This window comes from Mytilus trossulus, chromosome 10 (assembly GCF_036588685.1).
Source record: "Mytilus trossulus isolate FHL-02 chromosome 10, PNRI_Mtr1.1.1.hap1, whole genome shotgun sequence".
In the NCBI taxonomy this organism is placed as follows: domain Eukaryota; kingdom Metazoa; phylum Mollusca; class Bivalvia; order Mytilida; family Mytilidae; genus Mytilus; species Mytilus trossulus.
Window position 1 is genome coordinate 22,200,312 of NC_086382.1, and position 19,557 is coordinate 22,219,868.

Genomic DNA, 19,557 nt, shown 5'->3' on the forward strand with positions numbered 1-19,557 from the left:
AGTTGTCAAGTTAGGCTTGAGGGATACTGATCTGGGTACATCAATCTTAAGAAGATCATTTGCACCAAAATTTAAAAAAAATCCGATTTTGTACTTAAACTGGATTTGCACCGGAAAGTAGTCATTTTCTTGGCGAATTTGATAATAAACATGATCAGTAGTTATATGCCCTCGGGTTAACACTATTTTTCAAAGTTTCAGGTCTCAAAACTTAGTGTTTCAGCCCACTCCTAAAAAAAACCCAATTTTGTCCAATTTCAATTTTTGAAGTTCGTATTTGAGCTCAAAATGAACATTTAAACTGAGAAACATGACACTTAGTAAAAATAAACATTTAAACTGAGAAACATGACACTTAGTAGTGTGATACTGAGGAAACATGCATACACTTCGAATTAAATCATGTCAGACCTCCAAATGTATGGCGCTGTTGGGACCAACTTGATAACGGTCTGGTTCTGGGTACGGCCATGGTCTGGGTATGACCGTAATATTACGGCCCTGCATGGTAAGGGTTAAAGGACACCAATGAAAATGATCATCACTTTATAGTTTAGATTATTGATTTTTAACATTATATAAGTAAAGCTTCTATACACAAGCTTTTCATGCTTTTTGCATGGTGAGTTGCATATCAAGACAAAGAGGCTCCGAAAAGTTATTTATAATGTGAAAAATGCACATCTTGGAAGCGAACAATTTAGGAAAATAAGAAAATATGTTTTTATAGTTGATAAATCCTGTCATAACTCATGTCCACTAACATAACTACACATGTAACTAGAGCCTGTGTCGCTCATCTTGGTATATGTAAATATTAAACAAAAGAAGCAGATGGATTCATGACAAAATTGTGTTTTGGTGTTGGTGATGTGTTTGTACATCTTACTTACTACACGATATTGCTGCTTACAATTATTTCTGTCTATAATTAACTTGGCCCAGTTGTTATAGTGGAAAATGTTAGTAACAAATTTTATGAAAATTGTTAAAAATTGATTATAAAGGACAATAACTCCTTAGGGGTCAATTGACCATTTCAGTCATATTGACTTATTTGTAAATCTTACTATTCTGAACATTATTGCTGTTTACAGGTTATCTCTATCTGTAATAGTATTCAAGATAATAACCAAAAACAGCAAAATTTCCTTAAAATTACAAATTTAGGGGCAGCAACCCAACAAAAAATTGTCCGATTCATCTGAAAATTTAAGGGCAGATAGATCTTGACCGGATAAACAAGTTTACCCCTTTGCCTATAAAAGTTTGACTAGTTTATATTATATCTAATATCTTTTTTAAACAGAAAATGGAAAATGCAGAATCCTTTCATGAAATTGAGAATGGAAATGGGACATGTGTCAAAGAGACAACAACCGAACCAAAGAGCAAAATGCAGTCTGAAGGCAACCTGTAACACAGCAAGAAAATCCTACACTCAGAGGCAGCCTCCAGCTAGCCCCTAATCAAAATATTTCTGCCTATCTATAAAAAAAATGTTATAGTTCTACACAATACAACAAATTTTACCTTCCTACCTAACATAATAATGAAAACAGATTTTAAAGGGTATCTAGATTTCTAACAACAAATATAACTAGAGCTCACCTGACTCTACTTCTGTTTTTGAAATCGTATAAAAAAGATAAAACTTGGGTACAAAGTAACAACACTTGGCCAGCATTTCCTAAGAAAGGGAACATTAATGCTATGTTTGGCTTCATTCAATTCAGTGGTTCTCTAGAAGAAGACTTGTGTATGCATTTCCCATATGGTCCTATGTTAAACCAAGTCCCCCGCTGGCAGCCATTTTAGATGATGGATTGGCTACAAAGTACAAAAATGTAATCAGAACCTCATAAGGAACATTAATGTTATGTTTGGTTTTATTCCATTCAGTGGTTCTCTAAAAGAAGTCATTTGTATGCATTTCCCGAAGGGTTCTATGTTAAACTAAGTCCCCTGCTGGCGGCCATCTTAGATGATGGATCTCCTACAAAGTAATAACACTTGATCAGCACATCATAAGCAACATTCGGTCTATGTTTGGTTACTTTACATTCAGTGGTTCTCTAAAAGAAGTTGTTTGTATGCATTTTCCATAGGGTCCTATGTTAAACTAAGTCCCCCGCTGGTGGTCATTTTGGATGATGAATCGGCAACGTAACAACACTTGTTCAGCACCTCATAAGGAACATTCATGCTATGTTTGGTTTCATTACATTTAGTGGTTCTCTAAAAGAAGTCATTTGTATGCATTTCCCATAGGGTCCTATGTTAAACCAAGTCCCTAGCTGGCGGCCATCTTGGATGATGGATTGGCTACAAAGTACAAAAACGTAATCAGGAACAAGGAACATTAATTTATGTCTGGTTTCATTCCATTTAGTGGTTCTCTAAAATAGGTCATTTGTATGCATTTCCCATATTAGGGTCCTATGTTAAACTAAGTCCCCCACTGGCGGCATTCTTGAATGATGGATCGGCTACAAAGTAACAACACTTGGTCAGCACCTCATACAGAACATTCATGCTATGTTCGGTTTCATTCCATTCAGTGGTTCTCTAAAAGTCATTCATATGTATTTCAAAGATGGTCCTATGTTAAATTAAGCATACAACCACGGACGACAAGTGATGAGAAGAGCTAAAACTATGAAGACATGGTATAAATACCAATGAAATAACTTACCACAAGGGATCAAATGACATAGACAATAATAACTATGTGTCACCATATAGCCTTCAACAATGAACAAAACCCATACTGCAGTCAGTAGCATACATATCAAAAATCAGAGAAATTGATGATTTGATTGACTGTTGCTTGCCAAATATTTCATGCATAGTCAGGATGTGTGCAATGTAACAATAAATCAATAGGTACTAGATTCTGCAAAGTGAAAAACTAGGTTTTTTTTAGTAATCTGCATTTTTTGCTTTGTAATAGGTCATGTATGCATTTCTCAAAGGGTTTTTATAGCACAGCATTCTTCTTCAAACAATGATAGTGTACAATAACCGCAATTAAACAGCAAAGGTACAATTTCCACAATGCCCTACATGTACAACTACCATACACTCCACATTTTCTGACTCAATTGGAAGTAGTACATTGAAATGTTCAGGAATGTCTAATGAGGTGTTATTCATTTTGGAAAAGAGACTGACAATTCATTATTAACTTTAACTTGAATTTAAACGTCATCCTATCATTTAATTTTCCTTAAGACACCACTGTAAGAGGCTAAAAATGTAGACCAGAATAAAGCATTTCCTTGCAGGAATACAGGATGTTGTCTTTGAGAGTATATTTTCCCAAGGTTGAACGACAACTGCAGCATACTTCAGTATCAATCCTAATTGGGGGTCTCATTGGGGAGTTCTGATCCTAGATCCTGCTTACTGATTTGTCATATTCCTGTATCCCGCTTACACTATGTACGTAAGCAATTCTCATATATTTTGTAATTTCCCCTTTCCCGCTAGATCTCATTTCCCGTTTTCACAGAACAATAATTTGACTTTCACATATCATGCTTACAAAAAATCGGCAATCCCCCATCACACTTAGACCCCAATGAGACCCACATGATTACTCTACCAGCTTGTAATGGTATAAGGTGTTGGTTCACTGGTGTGTATTTGTCAGAATTGTTACAAATATTTCATTTAAAACACAAGTCTCTAGTATGTTTTTACTTTAATTATTTAAAACATAAGAAATGTACAAATTTAAAAAAACAATGTCTTAAATAAACAGACAAAATAAAGTATAAAAATTCATATTATTATCACAATCTACTTGGGAAATCTTAAGTATTTAAATTTCTTTAAAACAAAAAATGAGATTTCAAAATGCCTAAAGAATAAAGATTTTTTTAGCTCTGAAATTAAATTTGGATGTTAAGTACCAGGAATGGGTCAAAGTTAATTTATATTTGTATATACATCTGATACATGAAAAAATTATTGGACAGAGTATGCAGGTCATCAGGGTATTAAGGAAGTCCCTTACAACCTACTGCACCCCAACCATTTAAATGGGACTGCCCTAAAACGTTTTAATTGAAAAGATAAATATTTTTTGTTGCTGAATAAATTATACCAACAATATTTAAAAATTTAACATTTTAAAATATTTCCTCAAAATAATATTTGACATTTTTTGTAAGTGTTGGATTAGAAGGTTCTTTCCTTATCTCATAAAAATTAGAACGTAAAATGAAATAAAAATGTCTGAGGTAGCTTCTTTTACGCAACATTTGAAAAAGGTAAAAAAAACTAAAAATTGTTCAATGGCATTAAATTTGATCATTAAACTCCTAGCCTTAGAAGGTTGTATGAGAAATTAAAATAATCCTGTGATACACAAATGCAAACGTAAGCACAAAAAAGAAAGAAAAAAAAAAGATTTCCCAAAATTTACATGTAACTATTTATTCATTTTACAATAAACAGATAATATCTAAAGAAAAATAAAGGTAACTATCCAACAAAGCAGCATTTTTAAAAATAACAGTAATATATTGCTTACATTACTTTAATGTCCATCTTCTTGATATTTAATGGTGGCAGTATTTTTGTCATTTGATAACTTCTTGAAGGAAGCTGCTCCTGCAAGATTTTATAACTGAAAACATTTACTTCAAAGATACCTTTATAGTACCTATTTTATTAAACTATGTAAATTGGTGTTGAAAAACAATAGCAAGTGACTCCAAAATTGATAATTATTCAAACACTATTTTTGCAAGTACTATAAACTGAACACATCTTTATCACTATTTTACTATATATAATAACATGAAACTATAAATGACTTGACTTTTTTTCAATGCTAAGTTATTCAAAATGAATATGCACGTACATGTATCTGAATGAGTGAATGATCATAACACAATAAAAAAATATGGAACACACACTGGCCTTACATCTGATAAAATACCATTAAAGATAGTAATAATTATGTTTTTCCCGGTTTAAACCAATCAAATATGGTGTCGATAAAAATACGAATAAAAGGATGAAAGATAACTTTTCAGTGAAAAAGTTGTGTAAATTTTGGATGATTAAGAAAGGGGAAATAACTCTGTTTTAACAATGTTTTATAGAACTTCAATGATGAAATATATTTACAAGTTGTCTTGGCAAATTTATTTGTTTTGACTTATTAATTTTGTTTGTGTCAATCTTAAAAACGTATTGAATAATTCAAGGCCTACCCAATCAATAATTTTATGAATACAAATAATTGATTTGGGTGGCCTTGAAACATTTTTTTTAATGAATAAGGAAATTACCTAATTTATACTTGAGTATTTATCACCACTTATCAAATTTTGAAATTCAAACACAAATCGCACAGTAGTTTGTTGATGAAATGTTATACATAAAATATGGAAATGTGAAACTGCATCCAACTACTGTGGATTTATTACTAATATCTTTAGGTGGATTCAGTGGAAGGAAGTGAAACAGTAATTTGTATAACAAAATGGATTTTAGATAAAAATATTTATCTTCTAAACTCTTAAGACTTGTTTACAAAATTTGAAAAACATGAATTCAATTATGCGGAACACTACAATCATTCTAATTACCATGAAAAGAGATAGAAGCAACATATACCATGACTTTCATTTACAAAAATAATTGGAAGGAAAATATGTTACTCCCTTACATACTCAACATGCATACACAAAAATTACAAAAAAGTAAAAATAAATCAACCATCATGACAATTTCTGGATGAAACGTAATTAACTAAATGCTTAACTTAATTAGTTTACAATGAGGCAAACATAACATTGACAATTTCCATTAATAATAATTGTTCTTAGCAAGAAATGCCAAAAGCAGCAAATCAAATTCTTTTAAATAATCAATCCTGAGATTCCATTGATTTAAATATTGTCTAGGTGGCAAACATTTTGAATATGGTAAAAAGATTTCAAATGTCAACAGTTTTTGAAAAATTTTGTTATAAGGGAGATAATCAAGACATTTTTCCAACTTTCCAAGAATTATGGCCTGTCAAATGCACTGACACATTTTAGTCTTTATATCAATTTTCTATTATAATGATTATGCAAGTTTGAAAAGAAAATTTATAAATTTATTTCAACCATTAAAATTGTAATGATAAAAACATAAAATCTTTTCAGAAGTCTTACATTCAAAACCATTTTTTTGAAATTTATTGACAATTACGAGATTGTCTATACCTCACTGAAGTTGGCACTCAGAATAAGAATATAAAATAGTGAAAAATCTTTCTGACGTAGACCAAAATTATTATTTAGTAAAAAACATTTGAAGACTTGCAAGAAAGTCTCACATATGAATTTGATTTACGGATTCATGTCCTGAAACTTGTCTTCTTTTTAATGAAATCTGTATTTTCTGGCAGGTTTGAGGTTGATATAAGTTTTCTTCATTTCTTCTGAATTTTCCTTCTTAATCTCTGTAAATTTTTCGCCTTTTGTGCTTACAACTTTATTGTCCAAATATCGTACAAGTTTCTTTGATTCCTGAAATTGAAAAAAAGATAAGCATATAGGGAACTATTTACTGGATTCTAGATAATATATCAATGACCACTGTGGATAGTAAACCTGGAATTGATAGTAAATAGTAAATGCAAGTTATTTGAAGGATATTTATGTTTTTATAATTCAGAAGAGATCAGCTGGGTCAAAATCCCTAATGCGCCTCCAATTGAGAAATACAAAAGTTGTGTGTAAACAAAAAATCTCTGTTTAGTGATATTGGAATGTTTATATTTTAAACAAGTGACTAAGCTTAACCATTTGTGTTGATTTGAAAAGTAGAGGACCATAGAATAAATGTGTAAAAACTATGGAGTTATCAAATGTATTCAAAGTACTATTAAGAGCTGCATCACAAGAAGATTTTTGGGGTATGCTAATTTACAGAAAAATGAATCACACTTGAATTCGTACCCTGAAAATTTAACCACATATGTGAAAATGTCTCTGCTTTGAAACAAACCATTATACATATCCAAGTTTACCATACATACTGAGCTACAGAAGAAAACATTACCATTACCACCTATAGAGAAACAATTGTGCATATTGCTCCAGCTCTTAGTAGGGAATGAAATGTTTTACACTACAATAAACAAATGTTCCAAGCAATGTCATCCAAAGTTAATTTTCTCTCCGGGGGGGGGGGGGGGGGGGGGGGCGGGGCCCCCACTAAATCCACCTCTGAACTGATCTGCGAGGTAATTCATGGCCAAATGTGAAATCTTTCCTTAATACAGAAACAAAGGTATATATGTTATGAAAGTAATAGACCAAACATAAAATCTTTCCCTGACTTTTGTTGCAGGCAAGACAAAAATTACAGATAACAATGACTAATCTCTAACTCTGTATACAGAAATATTGTTAACATATCTGTTCACAGTTGAACAGATTACTGTAAACCAACTTATTTTCGCGGATACTTTATTTCGCGTTTAGCCCTTTCTATTCCACTTCGCGGCGATTTAATTTCGCGATATTCTTTAGTATTTTATGTAGTCCAATAAGGAAAGATCCAAGTTTTATGAATTTGCGACGATTTATATTACCGTTATTTTTCTTCTCGCGAAAGAAGCGTAAATAAATAGCTCGCGAAAATTAGTTGGTTTACAGTATTCATCTCAAGAAATCTTATCTTTTTCTTTGTAATAATATAGATAGCTTGTATTTATTTTATGTTGATTGTTTGCTGTCTTACTGGGATTTTTTCCCCATACATAATCCATGTCACCATGATCAACACACAAGATAAGCTCTGTAAACTTTAAAGAATTAACATATATATAATCTTACCTGTTTTTGGAAGGTTGGAGTATGTGTTTTCTTGTCAGCATCTGTGTCAACATATGAAAACCTGCAAATACAACATATATCAATGAATTTCAATTTTATTATGAATCATAAGTGAAACCATTCTCTTTTTGATTGTTCTTCAATTCAAGGCTTGAAATTCAGCCTTCTACAACTGACATTTTGTTGATATTAATTAGTGTGTGTACAAAGGGATGAAAGAAAAAATTCATATTTTACGTTTGCATAGTAATAATTTATTGAATTTATTTCAGGTGTATACACCTTTTTTTCATTTATGTTTCACAAACTTATAATCTATTTTTGGCATATTTTCATATAAAATTTAGAAACCTTATACAATGCGCATGTTTATAAATTAAACTGTCCAGACTGAATGGACACATTAAATCATAGATTTTCAAACTTTAAAACAATTCATTCTTGTAGATAACTTTTCATATCTAAGTCTTGTTTCTGTCTTCATACACAGTGAACATTTTATGATTTTATACTTTTTTGAAGCAGTCATAAAAAAAAATGATTGATTGATCATGATGTGAGTTGTTTGCTATTGTCCAGCAGCATATCAGAGCTCCAGATAAGAATTCACAAATTGGGGTTTTAACCCACCATTTTTTTCACGTAATTGGGTGATAAAGATTTTTAATTGCATAATCAATTTCAGTTCACCCCTCAAGCAAATATCAAATTGGGTTTTTAACCACTAAGCTCCTTTATGTATTAGGTTTTTTCATCAACACAATATTGCATATTCAGGCATGTTATAATCACATCATATCAACCTCAGATGTTTTTCCATCTTAAATATGTGCTAGCTGTTTTATTTAGTTTATTCACTGACGAGCAATTGTACATTTTATTTATGTCCCGTTTAAAGGTTCTTCAGTTTTTATTTTTTCACAATTTATATAAACTGCATCTGGTATCACTAGTTGGACAGTAACTAATAACCTTTCTAGATCCCATATGATCACCCTACAGTTTAGTTGGGGTAGGCGTGGGCCTGCTTAGTGTTTAGATTTTAATGTGAAATTTAGGTGCTGTAAGAAAGATTTGCCAGCACTTTTACCTATTTGCCAGACCTACTTTTAAAAAATAAATAATAAGTAGTTCCCAGATTTGAGATATACCTATCACTTTTCAACTGATTTCGTTTTTGACGTAACCCTGTGGTAATCTTTCTAGCAATGTTCTTGTTATGGTATGCAAACATGCACGTGCATTTGATGGATGCTTCATAAAAACACTAGCTGAGTTTTGTTATTATCATAACTTTCCCTAAGCTATCAAAAAGAAGATGAAAACATGCGAACATTTACTTTCGTTTTAAATTTTGTATGTCATGTTAAGTCCCGAGCAATTCGAAAAAAATATATCAAAATGACACAATCATGTTAATTGGATAAACGCCGAGAAGAGCAACATACTTTCATATTCATGTGTACCTGTTGAGCAATGGAAAATTACAACAGGGACCCATTTCAGCTACTTGATAAAGGGCTGTATTTTTAGAACGATAGGACATTTCCAATTATAAATATTATAGATTTTACGCTACGACTGTAATCAGTTTAGGGTAAATAACACAAACGATAGTGAGTAAAAGCGTTAAGAGCTCATAGTTTTGGCATATAATTGGGTTTTCCTTTGAATTAATTGGGTTATTGAACCCTGCAATGGGCAATTGCATCAGGTTTTTAATTATTTTTATTGCATGATCGTGCAAATAGGCACCTTATCTGGAGCTCTGGCATACATTTCATGAGAGTTCAGGACAATAAGACAATAGGTATGTTTAACAAGAGGTTAACAAGGAAATTGAAATGCTACAAGAAAATGACTGTATGTTGGATAGGGACAGAAATGTTGCCATGCAACTGGCTATATGTTGACCCCTTAGAGGGCTGTAATAATATGTCTGCATTCAGAAAGGACTTTTCTACCTTTTTATACACTCTGCACCGTGAAAAAGATACATCACTTTGGTGACTGCTCACTCAGTTCAAAAATCGACCAAGGGATGACCATGTTTTTATAACCAAGCCAACCTGGGGGTTTTACATAAAAAAAAAGATCCAAGTTTGACATTATTGGGTTATTTTGCTGCTCATAAAAAGTCCAAAATGAATAAGGCCTAAAATAAAATATTGTTTGTTTCCTCAATCCTGACCAACCCTACAGAAACTGTCCCGACTCTTAAAATTTAATTGTCAAAACAAAGTCAAATATTATTTCATTCATGTCTCATTTTCAGGCTTGCCAGATCGATGGATATTGTTCCAGCTTTTTTGGAAAAAAAATAAGTTATTTTCCCACCTACCTACCTACACCTGGCTTGGCAGGGTCAGGATAAGGGAAACAAACAATATATTAATTTCGGCCTAAATTACAGAAATTTAAAGATAACAGTAAATTGGCCCTTTCTGCTCTTGCTTTTGAAACAGAATACATATTTCCCTATATCTCTGTGCATTGCTACATGATGTTTATCTAGTTTTGACTTATTGTTTATTTATTGGACACTTCAGAGCTTAAAAGAAATGTTGGAAGTTATAAAGCACAAACACTGATATTATAATAGTGGTCTAAATTCAAATGTTTTCTTGGATAGAAAAGACTCAAGATTTATTTGAAATTGACATGAGCATAAGCTGATAGTACAGAAAGTATCTCCCCAAATATCCCAACCATTGTTTTTAACTTGTACAATCATGAGGGGAGGTTTTTTATAAACAAGCAGTTAATTTTACTTCATATGCAAATTACCTGTTGATGATATGACTTTTGACTTTGTTGTCATCAAGCACCATGTCTTTCTTTTTCTTACTGTTATTCTATAAATAAAAGGTTATCATTATTACAAATATACAAAATATGGAGATGATGAAAAATTGATTTCCAATGAGACAATCATCTACCAGAGTTCAAAGGATTTACAAGTAAGCAATAATAGTGTACTGTATGACCTTTAACAATAAAGTCTGCAATGCTAAGAAAAATGAGACTATTCAAACTAGATAACTAATGGTAAATAATTTGAAGCAATTCAATTTACTAAAAAACAAATATGAGAGACATGAACCAAGAACAACCACAGTATAACAGGCTATTGACTTGGGACAGGCATATGAAGTATGTGGTAAGGTCAAAACACGGGACAGCACAACATACTGACAGACATTTTTTACAAACCCTTCACAAAATTCATCGTACTGACTGTTAACAATTACAGAACATAATTTATGCAATACAATATCATAGATTTGATCAAATGTCTGTGGTATATTTGATTTTAGTGCAAGGTCTTGACTATTATTCATATTCTTCACAACCCTTCCCATAATTCCATTTAAACATCCTGTCACATGACTTACAGATGATACTATAGTATCTCCAATTTCCTGTCTGTGTATTATTAATTGTGCTGCACTGTCAGGGTCACCATTACTAAGTGCCAGACAATGGGAGATTTCTAAAGAACAGGCTGTGGGGAACATCTCCAACAATATAGTGACTAGCTCTGGATCATCTTCTGTGTCTCCTGGAATTGATTCCTACAGATAATAAAATAATTATTTATCTATATAAACGATCTCGTTTTAAAAATAATCTGATAATATGTAATCAATCTCAAATTCAATTAATATTTTATCAAACTTTTTTTGCTCTCATGAAAAAAAAAATCACAAATAGTTATTCAAATACAGCATTAATATGGAGTTCACAAAATGTATTAATGCAGTGATTCATTGTTTTTGTGTGTCTTATTCAATTTACTTAAAATCTTAAGGTTTGGTTTTTATGATATATATATCTGTTGTTTTTGTCATTCTAAATTTTGGCTTAAAGAATTTAAGGTCAATGCTAATCCTGAAAGTGTCCAGAACTTTATCAAAATTTTAAAACTTTTTTGATGCAAGTACTTTCAATTTGTATTTTGGTAAACATTTATATCTGTACCTTGATATACTTTTAGACATTTAAAATCAGAAAGATGAACCTAAACTATAAGATTTGTAGAAATAAATGTAGACCACTCTTGTCTTTCAATAGATTTTGGTACAACATAAATCAAGTTGTAATTATTTTCATCAGCCATAATTTCATTAATATAGAGGGGTGAAATGGTTGTTTTTCTTATTTAACTTACCAAACTAAAAAATGTTTTGAAACATAGTATTGATTTATATATCTTTTTGAAAGTCTAGAGGTCATTTAGACACATAGAACTTTGGTTTGTGAAAGAATTTGTGTATGTTGACCTCTTCCATGGAAATGATTAAAAGCTTTCAATACTTGCCAAAATAAATATCAGAAATTCTCAAGATCAGTAATTCTTCAGTATTCACATTCATATTATAGAAACATTCTCAGTTTAATTACTAAAACCACATACTAACTTCGTGAAATTATTATAAGTACTGAAAAGTTGTATAATTTTTCTATTTTTTACCACATTGCCATTGACTTCTGTACTATCTATCTGAGGTAATGCTGTAGCTCCTATAATATGAATTACAGGATCACTTGGTTCTGATGTGTTGTCTTTTGGAATGTCAGGACTATCTGCAAGACAAAAGATCATTATAGGTTGAATATAGTGGGATTTTTACCAAAGTTCAGAGGCTCTTTTTACAAAAAAAATTATTAATAAAATTGGTAAAAACAAAAATGTTCATGCCTTACCAGTATTCTTTCTTTTAGGACTTTTGTAAATATCAAATGCAATACAATTTGTCTTAAGTAGCATATACAAAAAGGATAAAACAAAACTCTATTTTATACCATAGTGGACTCTTTTATTCAACAGCTGGAGAACATTACTAAGTTGAAACCTTTACAACTTCTCTGTTTGTCCTTTTCGAACAATAAAATGAGTTAAAGTTAACCACAGTGGACTCCACTTCATGGCATTTCTATTATTTTGCTAATTTATCATATAATAAGATATCAAAAGACCAAAAAAACATTTCCTTTTACTTCATTTATTGTCATGAAAAAAGATTGTGTTTGGTGTTTTTTTGTTGTCTAAACGCCACTTTTACACGCTGCTTTTGGGCTATTTTCATGGTGGCCAATTTTATTGTTGGAGGAAGCTGGAGTGCCCTGGAGAAAACCACAGACCTAAGATAGGAAAACGAACAAACAAGTCAATTAACTTTATTAGATTTGAAGTAGAGTGCACTGACAGGATTAAAACTCACAATCTGAGTATTGACTTGCTAGTAGTACTTACTTTGGCCACAGAGGTCCCTCATGGGAAAAGTTTTTCTATTTCAATATAACTTGACAAAATTCATGAAACTTTTGTAAATGAGATGTATTATATCAAATAATATGAAGATTACCTCCATTTTCCTTTACAAGTTCTGTAGACAAGGAAAACATCCACTCACAAACTTCTACACTGTAAAATAAAGTACCAGTAAATAAAAATTTAAAATTCCAACAGAAACAATTCTAATTTTATTAAAATATATATTTTTTTAATTTTGATATGTGGTAACGCTGCCAGTGAGACTACTACCCATCACCAGAGACATAAAAATGAGGAAGTACTGGTATGCAACTCTAGGTCACCTAACAGTCAAGGAAATTTAAATTTCACATTCTAGAACTTCAACACCAAAAAGATGCATCCAAAGTGCAAGTTTTTACTTAAAATCTCTTTACTCTTCCTATAGGCAGTCCATAATTGATTGATAGTAGTTTGTTTCATCACCTATGGAAATTATTTGAAGCATTTATAAAGCAAGAAAAAAGAAGCTGAACTGTAGAGTACTGCTCTCGTTTAATAACCATTATATAGTGTTCAGTGCATAGGAATTTTATCCGCTATGTTTGTGAAAATGTATCACACATTAAAGATGTTAAATTTTCAGATTAACACCACCTCATTATGTGCTAATTATTATCTCCCTTTTCTACGGAAAATGCTGGTATCATGTCAGGCTTTTTTTCACTAGTCCCTTTGATTGAATGCATTTTGAATTTGTCAGTTTTTATAAAGTTCTTTTTGAATTTGTATATATATGCATCAATTATCAAGTTGTCTGCTCAATAATATCGTTAACTATCAGCTGAGAATCACACTATAAAGCTTTTTGTTTATTGGGATGTGAATGAGATCAAAAATGCTTCTTATTGTATTGATCAGCTGATATTTTATAACATAAATACTCAGACACTCAGATAATTGATTTATTGTGTTGTATTTGTGTATATTGTATGATAGAATCAAGTGTTTTGTTTGTTTCACCTTACACCAGCAAACCACTGTAATATGAGGTGATATTCTTGGGTTAAACTTAAGAACATCTGGTCATATATTATGTTGTCAGTGATATGTCCAGGGCAAAGCTATTAAAGCAGGGTCAATGGAGTTGACCTCAAAAAGTCGTTATAAGCAATTTTATTATGAGTTGAGCAGAGTTACATAGACAGTGGGACCAATTATGTTTTTACCTCATAATGTGCTATTTATTATCTCCCCTGATTCATACCTGTCAATATTACAGAATCCAGGAATGTATGCATCTATCATCTCTGTAAACTGGTCCACATCTATATTCTCCTCAGCATTCTGGTCATCTCCTAAATCCTCCAAGATACTGACAACATAACTCAACACTATCTCATCAACAGCTCTAAAAAAAAACACCAAAAAAACAAATATTTAATGGTGTAAAGAATAAAAAAAATGCCTACTCTCATGACTCAATTTTATCGATTTGGAAAATAGATTTTTATTTCAAAATTAAAACAAAAATAAATATATATTTTTAATAAAATCATTAAATCTAAAACTTCAGAAAATAAAGAGTTCATAATTTTTGACTGAAATCCAAAATAACACTCAAACCCATTCAAGGTCAACATCAATTTTTCCTTGGGGGAGGGTTCATGAAAATTACTGAAAATTCACTCAAACAGAATAAATAACACAAATATGAAATAAGTATGAAAATTACAATAAGACTTTTTGTTTTGGTGGGTCAGAAGCCTATACTTTGACATGCTCGTTCAGCAGGTTCAGTCAATATTTCAGTGGTTGTTGTCATTTGTTGCTGTATATATTACATTTCTTTTCATTCATTGTATTGAAAATCAAATTGTTTGTTTTACTTATTTGAATTATTTTTGAAGCTTTTAATAGCTGCCTATGTGGTGTGGTATGGGTTTTGCTCATTTTTGAATGCTGTGTAGCCACCTATTGTTGTTTTAACTTCTAAGTCACTTGGTCTCTGGTAGGGGGTTGTCTCATTGGCAATCATACCTGGGCTTTTGCTCATTGTTGAAGGTCATATGGTGAACCACAGCTGTTAATTTCTGTGTCATTTGGTCTCTAGAGGTGAGCTGTCTCATTGGCAAGCTTCTTTTTAATATTTACCGCATCTTCTTATTTTTGTAAACGACATCCTGAATACAAGTACATTGCACTTACTCAATACTATCATGTAAGTCATGCTTCTTCAGAAACTTTGACATGTAATCTTTTACCAGTGTTTCCCTGTCTGTAGCCATCCAGTCATCTGTGTAACTTGTTAGATAAATGGAAAATTCAACCTGGAAAAAAATATGGGCTTGGATAAGTAATGATATCATTTATGAGTTTTTTTCAGAAATAAATGAAGTACGCAACAGTTTTATTTTAAAATTTTGATCATATTTCTACAGATTTTAAAGAAAATCTCATTCTGTTTCATGTTGTCCAAATAATATAAAGAAACATGAAGAAAGAATAGAAAAGTCAACTACAGTAAAACCTGTATAAAGCGCTTGGCTATGGGACTATGAAAAAGGGCCGGTTTGGACAGTGAGCTGGTTTATTCAGGTTTCCGTTTTGAACTGGAAGTAAATGACTTGTGACGTCCGATATAATATTGCATGTTAATTACAAAAGAAATGTAGAGACTGATGAATTAAAATACAAAACGCAATAACGTAATAACTTTGTATGATCGTTGTTTTTAACATGTTTAATCTTCATATTCATTGGCTATAAAAATTTTAGAGACTGGTTGTTCCTCGAATTAAATATAATAATATTTTAACCATCTAATGATCTTTTACATATCCTCGTATGTCAAATAGACCTCGGTAGCATCAGTCTCAGACTTGTCAATTTCACTTTCACTTTGTTTTTCATTGGCATCATAATACTCACGTTGTTTAATGGATTGTGACACAAGGTTTTGGTTTTACTTCCATGATCGTTAATTTCCAACATCGGTATTGCCGATTTGAAAGCCAGAATATTATCAAACGAAATTTCATCACGATAGAAACATTAATGTACAGTGTACACTATCAATTGATTGTTGTCATTCAGGAGTTTTTCATTATCAGGGTCATTTAGTTTAGGGTTTCATAACAGGGATCCCAGGATTTCTAAAAGAAGAAATACATTTCTTACTCTGCGATTTGAAAAAAATAATCTAAGTTACTACATTAATTCAATCTGAGATATATTCGGCGTGTTTTTTAGTTTAATTAACACATTTATAGTGTTTTAATACATGATACAGCTTATTACTGTACAATTGTAAGTTCACAGTTTAACACATGGCTAATTGATTATCCTGAAAAGCCATATTGTATAAACAAATATGTTTTGATTGCATATCAATCATTTACTGAGTTTATTTAAAATTAATTAGACGAACCGGTTTTCACAGGTTATACTTAATATAATTAACAATGTTAAGAGTATTGGGACTGCAACATGAGACCGGAATTCAGAATACACAGGGTCTGGTTTACTAAGGGTATTTAACAAAGACTTTGAAGTGAAAAAAAAAGGACTTTAATTTTTGGCCGGAATGGACAGGAAACCGGTTTATTTAGGGTCAGGTTTACTTAGATTTGACTGTATATCATTTTTCTGTTTTCAATTTGTTTATCATGGCACAATTGTTTCATCTATTATGTTAATCGCAAAAATTTTGACTCTAGATATTGCATTTTTTTTCAAACTGTTTAACATGTTCAGCTGTTCAGGTTTTTAAACGAAACTGTTATCTTAGTTGTAGAGACCCACAGTCGTCAAATAACCAAAGTGCAAAGTGATTAAATCAAGTTTATTTTATATCATTTGTGGTCACTTTTTGTAATGCTTTTTGTTATATTATGTTAATATGGATCTTGTCTATACCAGCTTTGTTTTTTGGAAATACTATCAATTTTCACTTATCGTACTATGAACATCAAAATTATTTCATTTCTCCTTAAATACAGTTCTTGTACCTGTACAGGAAGTTTTATCTAGCTCTAATTGTATAGTTGTATTATTGATATTCACCCCATATGTACCAAGTGTTAGATTAGTTTTATTGATATTAAAGAAATTTCTAGGTTTTTCTAATCATGCAAAACGAAAGATTTTATACTCACAGACCATCAAGTTGAGTTAAGCCTTCCAATTGATATTTTATAGTGTGTTTTTCTATGTTGTGATATTACATGTATACTCAGACAGGGATAAGGTTTGGTACCATTAAAATGTTTAATTCAGCTGCAAATGTTTTGGCTCTCAATAATGACGACTTCAGTATGTATATTAATGAAATTTATCCTGGTGAACTTACTTTAAATAAAGCTAATACTAACAATGACCACTGCCCTTTCCTCGATCTTGATATCTATATCACTAACATCCCTTGTCACCGTCTTACAGTGTTTATATATCTCAACTTGTACGATTCGCTCGTGTATGTAACAATGTTTTAGATTTTAACGAGAGAAATTTATGTATTACTGAAAAATTATTACACCAGGATTTTCCATATCACAAACTAGTCAAAACATTTACTAAATTTTATCATGGGTATAAAGACATCATTCGTAAATATAGCTCAACATGCAGACTTCTTATACGTTCAGGTATTTCACATCCAATTTTTTATGGAAATATTCTTTATAAAGCACAAAGGTGTCAGTATTCACCTCATAAACTTACAAAACCTTTGAATAGACTTATTAAGAAGGGATATAATTACGATACTGTTGTCAAGTCATTAAAGATTGCATATTTTGGCGTTAATATTGAGTCACTGATAAGGTCTTTGCGTCGGAACTAAACACATTTATTCTAAAAACAGTTGTTGACATGACACGGGTTATGTTCTTCTCATATATGTTATGATGGTATGATACTAAACCCCTTACGGGAAGGATTGTGCCTGATTTTCATATGATGAAATCATAATCTTTCAGTCAGTTTAATTGAAGTCTGGAGCTGGCATGTCAGTTAACTGCTAGTAGTCTGTTGTTATTTATGTATTACATGTATTGTCATTTTGTTTATTTTCTTTGGTTACATCTTCTGAAATCAGACTCCGACTTCTCTTGAACTGAATTTTAATGTGCGTATTGTTATGCTTTTACTTTTCTACATTGGTTAGAGGTATAGGGGGAGGGTTGAGACCTCACAAACATGTTTAACCCTGCCGCATTTTTGCGCCTGTCCCAAGTCAGGAGCCTCTGGCCTTTGTTAGTCTTGTATTATTTAAATTTTAGTTTCTTGAGTACAATTTGGAAATTAGTATGGCGTTCATTATCACTGAACTAGTATATATTTGTTTAGGGGCCAGCTGAAGGACGCCTCCGGGTGCGGGAATTTCTCGCTACATTGAAGACCTGTTTGTGACCTTCTGCTGTTGTTTTTTTATTTGGTTGGGTTGTTGTCTCTTTGACACATTCCCCATTTCCATTCTCAATTTTATTACTTGTTGTTTGTTTATGTAGTTCATATGTGTTCCTCGTTTTTATATAGATTAGACGGTTGGTTTTCCCGTTTGAATGGTTTTACATTACTAATTTTTGGGGCCCTTTATAGCTTGCTCTGTGTTGAAGGCCATACCTTGACCTATAATGGTTTACTTTTATAAATTGTTATTTGGATGGAGAGTTGTCCCATTTTCACTCATACCACATCTTCCTATGGGTAACATAAATGACCGAACAACACTGTTCCCTATTATCCCAATTATGGCATTTGTTATGATGAAACTTAAATATACAAATTTTCCTTCCTTATATGTGCCTCAAATTTTAGTTGTTAATCAATATCAATTCCAAGTACCTTGGAGTTTTTTTCAAATGATAAAATATTTTGCTAATTTTGTATAGATGGATTTTTAGCAAAGGTTCTCATTGGGGAATTCCGATCCTGGATCCCGCTTACTGTTTTGTCAGATTCCTGTATCCCTCAATTCTCATTTTTTGGTCATTTCCCGGGTTCCGCAAGACCTCATCTCCCGTTTTCACGCCACAATAATTTGACTTTCACGTGTCACGCTTACAAAAAATCGACAATCCTGAGTCACGCTTAGACCCCATGAGACCCAGTACAGCATTTTTGTACAGCAATAACTTGAATAACATTATAGTCCTTTCTCACCCAGGTCCCAAGCTCAAGTTTAAGGAATTATTATGCAAATATACCACACAGACCATTTGAGCTATGCTTTTATAGATAAGTTATTTAAAATGATAGTACCATAAACTATTATGATAGCTGTAATGCTGATTTCTCTCTTGGTCTTCAAATTCAAACTTCACCGCCTATTCCGGTCTCACTAATAAGAGACAAAAAGCGTCAAGAAGCGATAAGAAGTGATATAGCTGAGTACTACATAGTTAAACCATAACTAGAGAATATGAATGAATATGAATGTTAATTACC

General features: G+C 31.8%; 2 protein-coding genes across 2 annotated transcripts in view; both read right to left on the reverse strand.

Moving 5' to 3' along the window:
- The window catches only part of LOC134686080 (uncharacterized), a 379,196-nt gene that overhangs the window by 326,769 nt on the left and 32,870 nt on the right, over positions 1 to 19,557 (reverse strand). The gene's annotated exons all lie outside the window — the stretch shown is intronic.
- Positions 3,781 to 15,433, reverse strand: LOC134687058 (CUE domain-containing protein 2-B-like; the record flags this gene model as incomplete). Its single annotated transcript, XM_063547019.1, is given in 8 exon segments — positions 3,781 to 6,536; positions 7,851 to 7,911; positions 10,638 to 10,705; positions 11,246 to 11,425; positions 12,325 to 12,437; positions 13,220 to 13,278; positions 14,375 to 14,518; positions 15,316 to 15,433. Coding segments are annotated over 8 exon segments (852 nt in total). The 3' UTR covers positions 3,781 to 6,389.